Here is a 13,274-nt window from a genome sequence, read left to right on the forward strand (position 1 = left end):
CTGTCCTGTCTGCGCGTCACTGCCTTTTGTTGTATAACTTTGTTCTGATTGCTGTGACCCCACCCCGCCGTCCCTCCTTCAGAGGTTAAAAAACAAATAAAAGAACAAAAACAAATAAATAAAAGTGATCGTCTTTCCTGGCACCGTCTGAACTCTACAGTTCTCTCAGAATTAAAGAATGCCAAATGGTTCCCTCTCCCCCCACCCTCTCTCTCTCTCTCCAAACAGTTCTTAGAATCACCCAGGACTCTTGCCCAACACAGGAATTAAGAGTTCACTCCACGCCAGGATTCTTGCTGATTCCCCAACTTTTACTGGGGTCAATGAAACAGAAAATACAATCAACAACTGGGCAACACTAGAAAGGAACGTCCACCTCTTGTCTTTGCATTCTGTAACACAGCGTGGTAATTGATTAAAGACCAGAGCAAACCTATGTGAGTGCATTTCTAGCAGCCTGTGTTCAAACACAGGCAGTACCTGCTGTGTAAGCACGCCTCCCCAACACACACACACCTATTTGTGCAATTATACAGTACTGTCAGTCTCATGACAGTGCAAGGTAGCATGGATACCCATCACTCCCATAGCTGTATCCTATTCTTGTTATTGACACACAAAGCCATACAAACCTATGGATGTCACGCCTCCAGACATACCCCAACTTGTGCTGAACAAGTTTCATTACAATTGGATTACTGCTTCTCTCTAGACACAAGGAAAACTGCAATAAAATGCAAGTGCCAGTCTCAGTTCCTATCCTATTCGGATTCTCTCTGTGACATGCAGGGATTAGCCAGGCACCACGAGCAGCACAGCTGCTGATAATAACTGCTACAGGAGACTTATACTATGTTGCAGTTTTGTTCTTGAGTGATCGCGTAGTGTTTATGAACGCACTGAACTAGTGCATCTTGTCCCTGTGAATGGCTCTCACTCCCTGCTCTTCACAGATACGTCAGTCATCACGCGACCCAGCTGAGGCTTTCTGAAATGCCAAGTCTTAGAATAGAAATCGGGATCCACACGAACACTGAATAGTGACGAGCAAGAGGGGAAACAGAAAGTCCCGTGGTTAGAGCTGAGGGACTGGGAGGGAGGGAGGCAGTGTGGTCCAGTGGTTAGAGCTGAGGGACTGGGAGTGAGGGAGGCAGTGTGGCTCCACTGATTAGAGGTGAGGGACTGGGAGGGAGGGAGGCAGTGTGGTCCAGTGGTTAGAGCTGAGGGACTGGGAGGGAGAGAGGCAGTGTGGTCCAGTGGTTAGAGCTGAGGGACTGGGAGTGAGGGAGGCAGTGTGGCTCCACTGATTAGAGGTGAGGGAGTGGGAGGACGGGAGTATAGTCTAGCTGTTAGAGCTGAGGGACTGGGAGGCAGTGTGGTCCAGTGGTTAGAGCTGAGGGACTGGGAGTGAGGGAGGCAGTGTGGCTCCACTGATTAGAGGTGAGGGAGTGGGAGGACGGGAGTATAGTCTAGCTGTTAGAGCTGAGGGACTGGGAGGAAGGTAGGCAGTGTGTTCTAGTGGTTAGAAGAGACTCAAATTAGGTGAGGAATTTTTAGGACTGGCAGTTTAAAAACCTTCAAGGACTAGAAGTGATCCCAGGAGCAAGGCTGCAAAACCTGAGAGGAACAAGACACAGGAGTCATTGCAGAAAAGAATCGGACTGAAACGAGGAGGCTGTCTGTGGGAAAAACGTTTTTATTGGGTACTGGCACGCAGCTGTTTAATCAAAGAGACCAAATCCCATGTCGTCATCAGACTCCTCTGATTCGTCCTTCTTCTCTTCCTTCTTCTCCTCAACTAGGAAAGACAGAAAACAGAAGACGTCAAATCCCAACTGCAATGTGAGGCTCTGACACTGCCACCTGCTGATCACAGCTGCTATTGCAGCTTCAACACTCTCAGTACAAGACACTGAAACTCTTGAATTGGGTATTTTATGATTGTATTTACATTGAGAGGGAAAAATGAATTGGGCATCAAACGGGCAAAAATAAATTAGGGCTGGAAAGTGCAGGCAATCACAAAACTTTGTCATTCAAGAGCCAGTCACTTAATGGACTTCCAGTATCTGGTGATGGGAGAGTGGAAGGGAAGAGAGGACTCACCTTTAGCAGGGGCTGCACCACCACTCCCAGCTGCTGCTCCTGAACTCACCACAGCAACAGCGGCGCCACCTGCTGGAACACTGGCCAGCTTGCTGTAGCCTGCACACACAAACACAGCCAGTGAGACAGTGCAACCAGACCCTGTGTGTACACCCAGCACTGCGCCTATAGAGCAGGGACTCCCAGCCCTGGTCCTGGGGACCCCCTGTGGCTGCTGGCTCTCATTCCAACTGAGCTCTCAATTACTCAGCTAGACCCCTTAATTGAGCTGAACATTTGCAGAGTTCAAGTTACTTCTACAATGTTGTAGCGAACTTCAACTCTGCAACTCTTAAGAGCTGAAAACAATTACAAAAGGTCTAATTAAGCAAATGTTCAGCTCAATTAAGGGGTCTAGCTGAGTAATTGAGAGCTCAGTTGGAATGAAAGCCAGCAGACACAGGGGGTCCCCAGGACCAGGGTTGGGAATCCCTGCTCTAGCCAATCGTCATGTAACCACAGCACCCTGTATATAGCAAGGCTGGGGTCACTTCACATTGCTTTCAAGTGCAATGAAGGGAGGCTGCTTCATCATGTGATGCAATACAAAGTCTTACAGATTTGCAGAAATACTAAAAGAAACTTAATTCTAGTCAAAACGTTTATCATTGAATTTACACTGAAGACACTGAGAAAGGCTTCTAGTCAAAACATTTATCATTGAATTTACACTTAAGACACTGAGAAAGACTTCTAGTCAAAATGTATATCATTGAATTTACACTGGACACTGAGTAAGACTTCTAGTCTAAACAGATGTCATTATATTCATGAAGTTTCTTTCAGTGCTTCTGAATTTAGCTCTGTCTCTCCCACAAGATGTAGAACCTGGTTCCTCAGACTCACCCTGGGCAATGACATCTTCCACCTTCTTTCCAGACAGCTCGTTGATCACCTGAAACCCAAACACACGCTCCTGTCAGCTCAGCCCCCACAGCCCACCTTCCACACCCCAAACACACCCTCCTGTCAGCTCAGCCCCCACAGCCCACCTTCCACACCCCAAACACACGCTCCTGTCAGCTCAGCCCCCACAGCCCACCTTCCACACCCCAAACACACGCTCCTGTCAGCTCAGCCCCCACAGCCCACCTTCCACACCCCAAACACACTCAAATTGATCTATTCAAACAACAGTTCCTTCAACTAAATCAACTAAAAGTTCAGTAAAACAGACGTGTTACTAGAGAAGTAATCAAACAATAGTTCATTTGTATTTTAAGAATACTAGAAGAGAGAGATTAAAAGCAGCAGTTTTCAGGACGTTAATAAAATGCCTAGTTCAAGTCCACAACGCTGGCAGACATGTCCACGTTACAGCACTCTGATGCAGGGACTGCTTTCAAACAGTTATTTCTGGAGTATCTGTATGGAGTGATGGAATTGCTGAATTATTATTATGTTGTATTGAGTATGGTCTATTCAGGTCTCTCTCTTTGTATTCGTGCTGTTGAGATGTACCTATGCTGGCCCTGCCCTGCCTGGGGGCACAGAGTGAACGAACTAAAATCCCCAAAACGAAACTGCGCCGGTCCTGCCCACCTTGTCCATGCGCACATCATCCGCCTCGATGCCCACGCTCTCCAGGATCTTCTTCAGGTCTCCAGATTTGGGGGCATCTTTGCCGCCCAGGACGGCCAGGAGGTAAGCAGCTACGTAACGCATCCTGCGGGAGAGACAAGCGGGTGAGCACAGCAAGGACAACAGCCCGGAACCCTTACGCAGTCCAGCGGCTGGTTTCACAGACCCCAGTTTGTGGACTGCTTTACCTGAAGCAGCATCATCTTGTGCAAGATTAGTGCTAATCAGGGTCTGTGAAACCAGGCATCGAGGTGTACAGATTCAGGATATCTGAAGACTGCAGAGTGTTATTGCACGTGCAGAAATCGTTTTTTACTTAGTGTATACAGTTTTCTACACAGCTACCAGAAATGACACGTTGTCCAGGTCTTAAACACAGTGAAGTATCTAACAATGCGATAAGCGCAGGGCGTGGGCGTTCTGGTGCACATGAATAACGTACTAGGTCCGCTTTCAAGTCGTTTTGTTCCAATTGGGCTAGTGCACGCTGTTTGTAAACTGCCCCAGCAGCATACAACTGTATGTCATACTAGTGGTGTAATTTATACACACGTGTACAAACCAACAGAACTAAAAAAAAAACAGTAAACAGCTCTTCTAAACCCGAGGAGAATTAAGAGCCAACAGAACACTCGATCACCAGAAACACTCGATGAAATAAAACTTAAAACTCACTATCAGTATTTGAATTGGCAATTACTAAAAGGCGAGTTACTCTTCTTCGTTATATATATATATATATAAAATCCGTAATTGAGTACGCGTTTCATGGCTGCCGGTGTGTGCAGGTCAAATGCCATCTTTTTATTTATTATTACATAAACAGCGATACAATTAAAAGCATCCGTCGGCTCCCGACCTGCATACACCGGCAGCCATGAAACGCGTACTCAATTACAGATTATAAATACACATATCCACTCCAATAAAATACACAATGAGTTGCTATATAACTGTTAACTGGCACGGAGTGTAAGCAACAGCTAAACGCCACGGTGTGTTGTACACCCGAGCTGTGTGTGTTGATGAAACGTGGCGCAGGGTTAGACACAACGAGAGACCGGGGATCACGGAGGGCCTTGGCGGCGGATGCACCGCAAACAGGTTTAAAACAAAACAAATAGCAACCCGTCCGCTCTCAAACTCGGCGTGTTTGTGTGGAAGGGGGTTACTGACTCGACCTGTACATTTTAAGAGATATGTATACATATTTTTAATTTTTTTAATCACCTACTTTGCAGTGTTAGGGAGAGCGCGTGCACTCCTTCGGTCAATACGGAGCGGAAAGGGGCGGGCACCCGCAGCGGAAGTGCAATAAGGACTCGGGGAACGCAACAAAACGCGACTCTATTGGACGAGGTAACCACCCAACCCCACCCCTCTCCAGGGCGTTGAGGCCAATCACCACTCTGTCTTCCAACCACGCAGTAACGCCGCACTTGATTGGATCAGACCTGGAATTCCGCGCGTCGTTGCGGTTCCAGTCCAATCGCGTACATCGTGCAATGTGAGCCCAAATGGCCGGCGTGTGGATACCGTGTCATGGGGCTGTCTGCGCTGGTTACCTTCTGGGGCTGTTTTAGTGGCTGCCCCGCCCGTGTAGGTCTGCTGCCCACGTTAAACACCCGCTATGCTTTGAATGTGTTTATTACTACATTGTAATGTGTAGGACCCGAGTCATTCGCTATCCAGTATTAAAAACAGGCGCCCTGTCCGTTAACACATTTTAATAAACACACAGACACAGAAAGAACGGGTGGCAGTATTTTTGAGCCAGTTCAAACTGTCAATGTATCAGCGAATGCCTTCTATAACGAGACGCGTCAGTGCGCTGTGAGCATTCAGAGGAAATGAAAAAAAAAGACTAAACGACTCAGCTCTGGGAATAAATATGTTTATTTCACATGCCTCGGTGACAACTCACTTAGGGGGGCAGTAAAGAACACGTCATGAATACACAGAGTATATAAGGAACACACGCACGCAGACGGGCAGACAGACACAGACACCTGCAGGTCACAGAGTGTAGAGCGTACTGTATCTCGCTTAGAAATGTTTCCCATAGTAAAAGCACAGCAAAGTGTAATAAAGCACAGTTAAAGCATAGGTAAAGAGAGATGTGATAAGGCATGTTACAAAAAAATAAAACATGACAATCTATGGTAAATGCATACTATAGCCATCGGAAAAAAATTTACTGTGGAGAACTGTGATAAAGGAATACGGGGTCTCTCGGGTGAGGCCACGTTGCTGCTCCCTGCTCCCTGCCGCGAATACGGGAGCAGAGGAGCAGACGCTCCCGCATAGAATCACTGCAACGAGAAAAGCAAGTTTCATTCTGTACAATGCAGGTCAATGCTAATATATCTCTAACCTCAGGAGCAGTTCCGGGGTTGGGGGGTGAGTGAGTTTTTCAGAAATACTTTGAGATTGAGAAGTACAGTGAGGCCTGTTGTCACTCTGGTCAAGACGTTCAAACTAGGTGTATATTGTAAAGGAGCAGGCAGCTCTCAAGTTTCCCCCGAGTAAGTGGGGTCTGGTCATCTAGATTTAGCTCAGGACCCATTTAAAGGGTGTTGTTTTATTTCACATCCTGTATTAACGAGTGGAATACAGTTCTGTGTTTGAATTGTATTCATAAAAACTAAAACAATAATAATAATAATATTAAAAAAAACACTTTAAATAACTTGACCTTGACCTGAGCCCAACGCATATGTAAGGATTGTTTACAAACACTGTTTTTAACAACGCACAATGTCTTGGACTAAATAGCGCAATGAAAAGCATTAGCCCAGGCCTTCCCAACTTAGAAAATGTTACGGCTAACCTGAAATCTGCAACGGTTTAGGAGCTGAGAACAATGAAACGGGTCTAATTAAGCGAAATATCATTTCAATGAAGGGTCTAGTTGAGTAATTGAGAGCTCAGCTGGGGTGAAAACCAGCAGACACAAGGGGGCTGCAGGACCGGGGTTGGGAAGCCCTGCACTAGCTGAAACGCTTGTACCCCCAACTTGGTTTCTTCTAGTTTTAGATGCGGCTCGTTTCTGACAGAGTGTATCCCTGTAAACTCCGTGCCCTCTGGAAGACAGTTACAGTACCACACAACCGTGTCACTGGGAGTCCAGTTTCCATGAAGACAGTACATCCAACACTATGAGAACTAACACAGCGACCAAGGAGGGGCAGCTAATGTGTGCAAATTCCTTCATTCATTCATTCATTTAAATAAAAATGAAAACATTCATGGTCTTGGTGTGAGCTACACAACTATAAGATATAATATCACTAATATTTATCATCTAAGGTTGTTTCCTACTTGCTTTATTGCATTTATACGCTTATTTTTTATTTTGTATGATCCTTCACTATTATTATTATTATTATTATTATTATTATTATTATTATTATTATTATTATTATGAATGAAAAGGAGAGTGAGGCGTGGGGCAAAACCATGCAGTGCCAGGATGAACAGGGAGCGCATGAATGGACAGCGGTTTTGAAAAAGGGGCGGGACCACCCTGGACACAGACATTCAAGGTGATCCAATCGTCATGGCTGATTCGGGAGAAGTTACGATTTCAACTCGATTTGATTAGTCCTCATGACACAGTGGCCTCAGGTCTTTGGTTATAGGTCAGGGGTAATAATTTAGGGGTGTTGTGAATCTTGGTATTTTAGGGGACCAGTTCCCTCCAATCCCAATGCTCCATGTCAGTATAGTTTAGCACACAGTACAGACCCTTCCTTAGAGCCAAAATTACACCAGCTTCACTGCATCGAGTAGCAGTAGCACTGCCACAAGTTAACGTTAGTGTATTGAAGCTGCCCACGCAATTTCACTAGCACAGTCTGTGTGTAACGAATACTAAACCACTACCCTCTGATCTCTCCAGCTGGCTAACTGGAGAGGCACAGCGCTCTACACTGGAACCAGTCCAGTTCTAACTTTAACCCTGAATCGATTTCCTTATCAGAGGGAGGAGACAGGAGGGGTGAGTCAGACCCCCAGTGCATTCGTGAGCACATTACTCTTCCATTTGTTTAGTAACTCAGGGGTTTTTAACATTGAAATTTGAAGATGTCATTGCTGTGTCTTTCTAAACAGTGGAGAGTGACAGCCTGCCTGCCTGCCTGCCTGCCTGCCTGTCTGTCTGTCTGCCTGCCTGCCTGCCTGTCTGTCTGCCTGCCTGCCTGTCTGTCTGTCTGCCTGCCTGTCTGCCTGCCTGCCTGTCTGCCTGCCTGCCTGCCTGCCTGTCTGCCTGCCTGCCTGTCTGTCTGTCTGCCTGCCTGCCTGCCTGCCTGTCTGTCTGTCTGAAAGTTGTGTGCCATGTGTCGTTATGGTTGATGGTATGCACAGTCAAGTCCGACATGAAATCCAGGCCAGGGGGTTTCTCGATTATTTCACAAACTGACTTTGAAAGGCAGGTCCCCCATAATAACCAACAACACCAACGTCCGTGCATGTGTGTGTGTGTGTGTTTAATTGATCAAATGTATTTCTCTATATTACTCTATTATTATCATTAATACTCTCGTCATGGTATTCTATACATTTACAGAGAGAGTAGTCGCTGCTGTCTGTCCCGCTTCATTTCTTACGTGCCAGCAGCACGGCTCCCACAATGGCGGCGCTGGCGGCAGCGATGACGGCCCCTCCCAGGAGGAAGGGTTTGAGGGTCTCGAAGGTATCGCAGGCGCTGCCCCCTGCTGGCTGGCTCTCCCCCTCCCCCTCCCCCTCCCCTTCCCCTCCGGCGCTCTGCTCCCCGTTGAGGTCGGGCTCCGATGACGGTGCCACAGGCTTGTTTGAGCTCTCCAGAGCCGCGGTGGTGGGGGCAGGGGCAGGCTTGGGCTCTGCGGGGGGTTGGGAGGGCTGTTTCCTGGGGAGGGGGGCTGGTTCCGCTGGCCTGGCTTCCTCCTTCTTCGCTGCGCTTGGCGTCGCTGTTTTCTCAGGCCCCTTGGCGATGGATTTGGAGTCTGTCTTGGTGTTGCTGGGCTTTGATCTGGAATCCATGGCTCTCTCTCTCCCTCTGTTCTTGTTTCTAATTGGTTGTCAGGTGAGTCAGCTGTCAGGATGTTCCTTTGCTGTCAGAGTTCTGATCTTCCTGTCTGCACTGCTGCTGCAGCTCTCGTTGTTAGAGATACTCCTTCAAATAAAACAAGGAGCACAGACATGTGTTTAACAGAAGCCTCATCCCTTATAAAACGTTTCACCGCAGTAAAAGCACCACAAATTATAATAAAGCACAGCGAAAGCATGGTAAAGCACAGGTAAGCATTGTGAAGCCCAGAGAGGTATGGGAAACCATGTTAAACTATGGGGAATGCAATTTATAACCATGGGAAAACACTGTGGTAAACTTGTATACTATGGGATACACCCTGTGGCATTGATGAAGTGAAAAGCTAGACAAGCAAACAGATGGAAAGTCACATGTGCTTTCAGCAAAGGACATCTAGCTGCCAGCAAAACTGTATTGAATTAGCTGACTCTCAGATCCCCAGTACAGCTCTGAGTTCTCTACACTAGACTGTATTGAATTAGCTGACTCTCAGATCCCCAGTACAGCTCTGAGTTCTCTACACTAGACTGTATTGAATTAGCTGGCTCTCAGATCCCCAGTACAGCTCTGAGTTCTCTATACTAGACTGTATTGAATTAGCTGGCTCTCAGATCCCCAGTCGGGCACTGAGTTCTCTAGACTAGACTGTATTGAATTAGCTGGCTCTCAGATCTCCAGTACAGCACTGAGTTCTCTAGACTAGACTGTATTGAATTAGCTGCCTCTCAGATCCCCAGTACAGCACTGAGTTCTCTATACTAGACTGTATTGAATTAGCTGCCTCTCAGATCTCCAGTACAGCACTGAGTTCTCTATACTAGACTGTATTGAATTAGCTGCCTCTCAGATCCCCAGTACATTTTCTCAAACCCTCTGCCTTCCACACTGCAGCCCAGCGCTCAGGAGTCTTCGCTGTCTGTTCTTGACTGTGTTTCTTACAGTTTTGTGGTCTGATTGGAAGCCAGTCTGATTGGATGCTGGTTTGCCAATAGCGCTGTTTCATCGGTGCAGCAGTGTCTGTGTTAATTACAGTGACTCTGCAGCAGCCTGTCACATTCACAGCATGCGCTCTGACGTGATTGAGGGTTAGATACGGCTCTCAAATACAGCTGTGCCTGGCAAAGGGAACTCTTTAATCTACATTGCCTGATTTCATTTCTCCCTGTTTAATATCCTGCCATGTGTGTGTGTGCCTGTGTGTGTGTGTGCCTGTGTGTGTGTGTGCGCGCGTGCGTGTGTGTGTGTGTGTGCCTGTGTGTGTGTGTGTGTGTGTGTGTGTGTGTGTGTGTGTGTGTGTGTGTGCCTGTGTGTGTGTGTGTGCCTGTGTGTGTGTGTGTGTGTGTGTGCCTGTGTGTGTGTGTGTGTGTGTGTGTGTGTGTGTGTGTGTGTGTGTGTGCGTGTGTGTGTGTGTGTGTGTGTTTGTGTGTGTGCCCGTGTGTCTGGATACATTTCCACTGTCGTTGGCCTGGGCATACCTGCTGGTGGACAAACAGAGCAGTGTATTCACCAGCATTCAACACAAAGAATAATACATATAGATAGACAACATGCCAATGAGAGGAGCAAGGGAAACAAGCAGCCCTGTGACAGTGTGCTCAAATCCCAGGGGTGGGATCAGAGCAGCTTTCTGTACGCCCTGTAGTGCTGGATAGGAATCACTGATTAGCCTGTGCAATTTAACTCAAAATCAGACGCCTTCCATCGGAGAGTGCAAGAGCAAGCAGTGGAGGGCAGTGGGAGGGCAGTGGGAGGGCAGTGAGTCAGCAGCAGCTACAATTAAACAGGGAGGCGAATAAAAACAGGACTGCAGCATTAAAAAGCATTAAAAAAAACCCTGTGGTAGATGAATGAGGGAGGGGAGGGGAGGGAAATGGAGAGGAGGGGGGCTTCATCCTTGGCTCTGCAGGACTAGGGCAGCACCAGGCTCCAGGATCGGGCCCACTGAGGCCCAGTCCCACCACACTGTGTCCAGCAGCCAGGGCCAATGTGCACTGTAGCACTCGGCGCTCTGGCCGTACCAAGAGGGAGCCAAACCGAAATAAAAAGAGACGCACTCGGAGGAGCCTGCCTGTCACCTGCTCTCTCTCTCCTACAGCAGCTGCAGCCTGGTGTGCAGCCCTGCACAGCGCAGCACAGCGCAGCAAACAGAAACCGCAGAAGAGCAGCCAGAGGGAGTGGAGCTAATTAGAGAAAGGAAAATGTGTTACCTGCTGTCTGTGATCTCTCACTCTCTCTCTCGCTCTCTCTCTGTCTTTCCGGGGTCCTGCGGTTCTCTTGGCTGCCTGCGATTCAGAGCAGAGGGAAGAATGAAGGGAGGCTGCTGGATCAGTATCACGCCAAGGAGAAAGAGGCAGAGTGTGGCAGAGGAGAGGAAGGATGGAGGGCAATGGGAGGAGGGAGGAGGAGGGCTGGGATGTACCACTAAAGGGAGAAGGGGGGTGGTGAGTCAGCAGTGAAAAGGTAGAAGTCTTTTTGCAGATGCAGGTTGGTGAAGGAGACAGGTTCTAGGGATGTACCATTTGTTTCTGGGGGGTGTGTGTGTAGGAGGTTGGAGAAGAGGCTGTCAGGGTGTACCATTCTCTTCTTGTTGTGAGGGGGGTGTGGTTTGCCAGCTAGCTGCAATGATATGGGAGATGGGAGAGGAGCACCCTTATAATAAGAAGGTGGCGTGGACCGTTTTAAAAGCCGCAGTGGCCCTCAATTATGTTGAATTTAATGTTTAAAAAAATGACCAGAATTAATTTGTGACAGCTACCAGGGAGAGATGGGAGAGAGAGAGATAGAGGGAGTAAGAAGGGTGCGAATAGGTATTGAGAGAGAGAGAGAGCAAGAGAGAGAGAGAGAGAGAGATGGATTGAACTCTGGCAAGGTTTTCCGTCTGGCTGCAGTGGTTAAAGTTCCCCACGTTAAATGTGCTTTTCCTATGGCTGTGCCAAATCTTGCCCATACTTCACCTCCGGTTCCTGTGTTGTGAATGAATCCTCTTTGAGTTGGTCTTGCTGGTTTGTGGGACTCTTTTCCCTTCCTCGTTTCCCCCACGCTACACCGCTGCTCTGCTCCCTCCGCTGGCTCCCTATCACTGCTCGCATCTAAATTCAAAACTCTTGTACTCGCCTATCGCTGTCTCGGTCATCGTGCTCCCTCCTATCTCCAGCCCAACCCCCACGCTCCCCTGCCTCCAGAGCCGCACCTTCTCCCTTGCCCCTCGGTGTTGGAACGACTTACCCACGGACTGCTGAGTCCCTGACCACCTTCCGGCGCCTCCTCAAAACACACCTGTTCAGACAGCATCTGTAAACCTCATAACTCTCGACCATACTGGACTATATGGCACCCAGTCGTTGTGTGTGCGTGCGTGTGTATTGTGCGTGTGTGCGTGCGTGTGTGTGCGTGCGTGTGTGTATTGTGTGTGTGTGTGTGTGCGTGCGTGCGTGTGTGTATTGTGTGTGTGTGTATTGTGCGTGTGTGCGTGCGTGTGTGTGCGTGCGTGTGTGTATTGTGTGTGTGTGTGTGTGCGTGCGTGCGTGTGTGTATTGTGTGTGTGTGTGTGCGTGCGTGCGTGTGTGTATTGTGTGTGTGTGTATTGTGCGTGCGTGTGTATTGTGCGTGTGTGCGTGCGTGTGTGTGTATTGTGTGTGTGTGTGTGCGTGCGTGTGTGTATTGTGTGTGTGTGCGTGTGTGTGTGTGCGTGTGCGTGTGTATATTGTGTGTGCGTGTGTATTGTGCGTGTGTGTGTGTATTGTGCGTGTGTGTGTGCGTGCGTGTGTGTATTGTGTGTGTGTGCGTGTGTGTGTGTGCATGCGTGTGTGTATTGTGTGTGTGTGTGTGCGTGCGTGCGTGTGTGCGTGCGTGTGTGCGTGCGTGTGTGTATTGTGTGTGTGTGTATTGTGTGTGTGTGCATGTGTGTGTGTATTGTGCGTGCGTGCGTGTGTGTGCGTGCGTGTGTGTATTGTGTGTGTGTGTATATACATATAAAATTGTTTTAGATTATGTCACCAAACGATTCCCAGATTAAAAGGACGTTAATGTTCATGCAAGGGAAAAACTAAAGTTGAAATCCCTTCATATGGTAACTTGTGTTTTTGCTACTGTTTTATTTTTATGCTATATTTTCATAATATTTAATTGGTAGTTGCGTTCCCAGATCTGGCTGCAGGGCTGGCTCCAGAGCTGGCTGCAGGGCTGGTTGCAGAGCTGGCTGCAGGGCTGGTTGCAGGGCTGGCTGCAGGGCTGGTTGCAGAGCTGGCTGCAGGGCTGGCTCCAGGGCTGGCTGCAGAGCTGGCTGCAGGGCTGGTTGCAGAGCTGGCTGCAGGGCTGGTTGCAGGGCTGGCTGCAGGACTGGTTGCAGAGCTGGCTGCAGGGCTGGCTGCAGGGCTGGTTGCAGAGCTGGCTGCAGGGCTGGCTCCAGGGCTGGCTGCAGAGCTGGCTGCAGGGCTGGTTGCAGAGCTGGCTGCAGGGCTGGCTGCAGGGCTGGCTCCAG

At 48.5% G+C, this 13,274-nt stretch overlaps 2 protein-coding genes across 3 annotated transcripts; both read right to left on the minus strand.

Annotated features, from left to right (window-relative positions):
• Positions 1–1,676: 1,676 nt before the first annotated feature.
• Positions 1,677–5,064, minus strand: LOC117434940 (large ribosomal subunit protein P2-like). 2 transcript variants are annotated; one of them, XM_034057672.2, is made up of 5 exons: positions 4,961–5,064; positions 3,688–3,811; positions 2,992–3,040; positions 2,107–2,205; positions 1,677–1,798 (listed from the first exon to the last, which is right to left on the minus strand). In XM_034057672.2, the coding sequence occupies exons 2-5, from the start codon at positions 3,808–3,810 to the stop codon at positions 1,722–1,724; spliced, it is 348 nt and encodes a 115-aa protein (XP_033913563.1). In that variant the 5' UTR covers position 3,811; positions 4,961–5,064; the 3' UTR covers positions 1,677–1,721. The 2 variants fall into 2 exon arrangements, with proteins under 2 accessions (XP_033913563.1, XP_033913564.1); XM_034057673.3 differs by having other exon boundaries at positions 4,957–5,024.
• Positions 5,065–5,604: 540 nt separating this feature from the next.
• Positions 5,605–11,286, minus strand: LOC117434939 (cell cycle exit and neuronal differentiation protein 1-like). The gene is made up of 2 exons (XM_034057671.3): positions 11,002–11,286; positions 5,605–8,878 (listed from the first exon to the last, which is right to left on the minus strand). The coding sequence occupies exon 2, from the start codon at positions 8,743–8,745 to the stop codon at positions 8,323–8,325; it is 423 nt and encodes a 140-aa protein (XP_033913562.2). The 5' UTR covers positions 8,746–8,878; positions 11,002–11,286; the 3' UTR covers positions 5,605–8,322.
• Positions 11,287–13,274: the final 1,988 nt, after the last annotated feature.

This window comes from Acipenser ruthenus, chromosome 28, assembly GCF_902713425.1.
Source record: "Acipenser ruthenus chromosome 28, fAciRut3.2 maternal haplotype, whole genome shotgun sequence".
NCBI lineage: Eukaryota > Metazoa > Chordata > Actinopteri > Acipenseriformes > Acipenseridae > Acipenser > Acipenser ruthenus.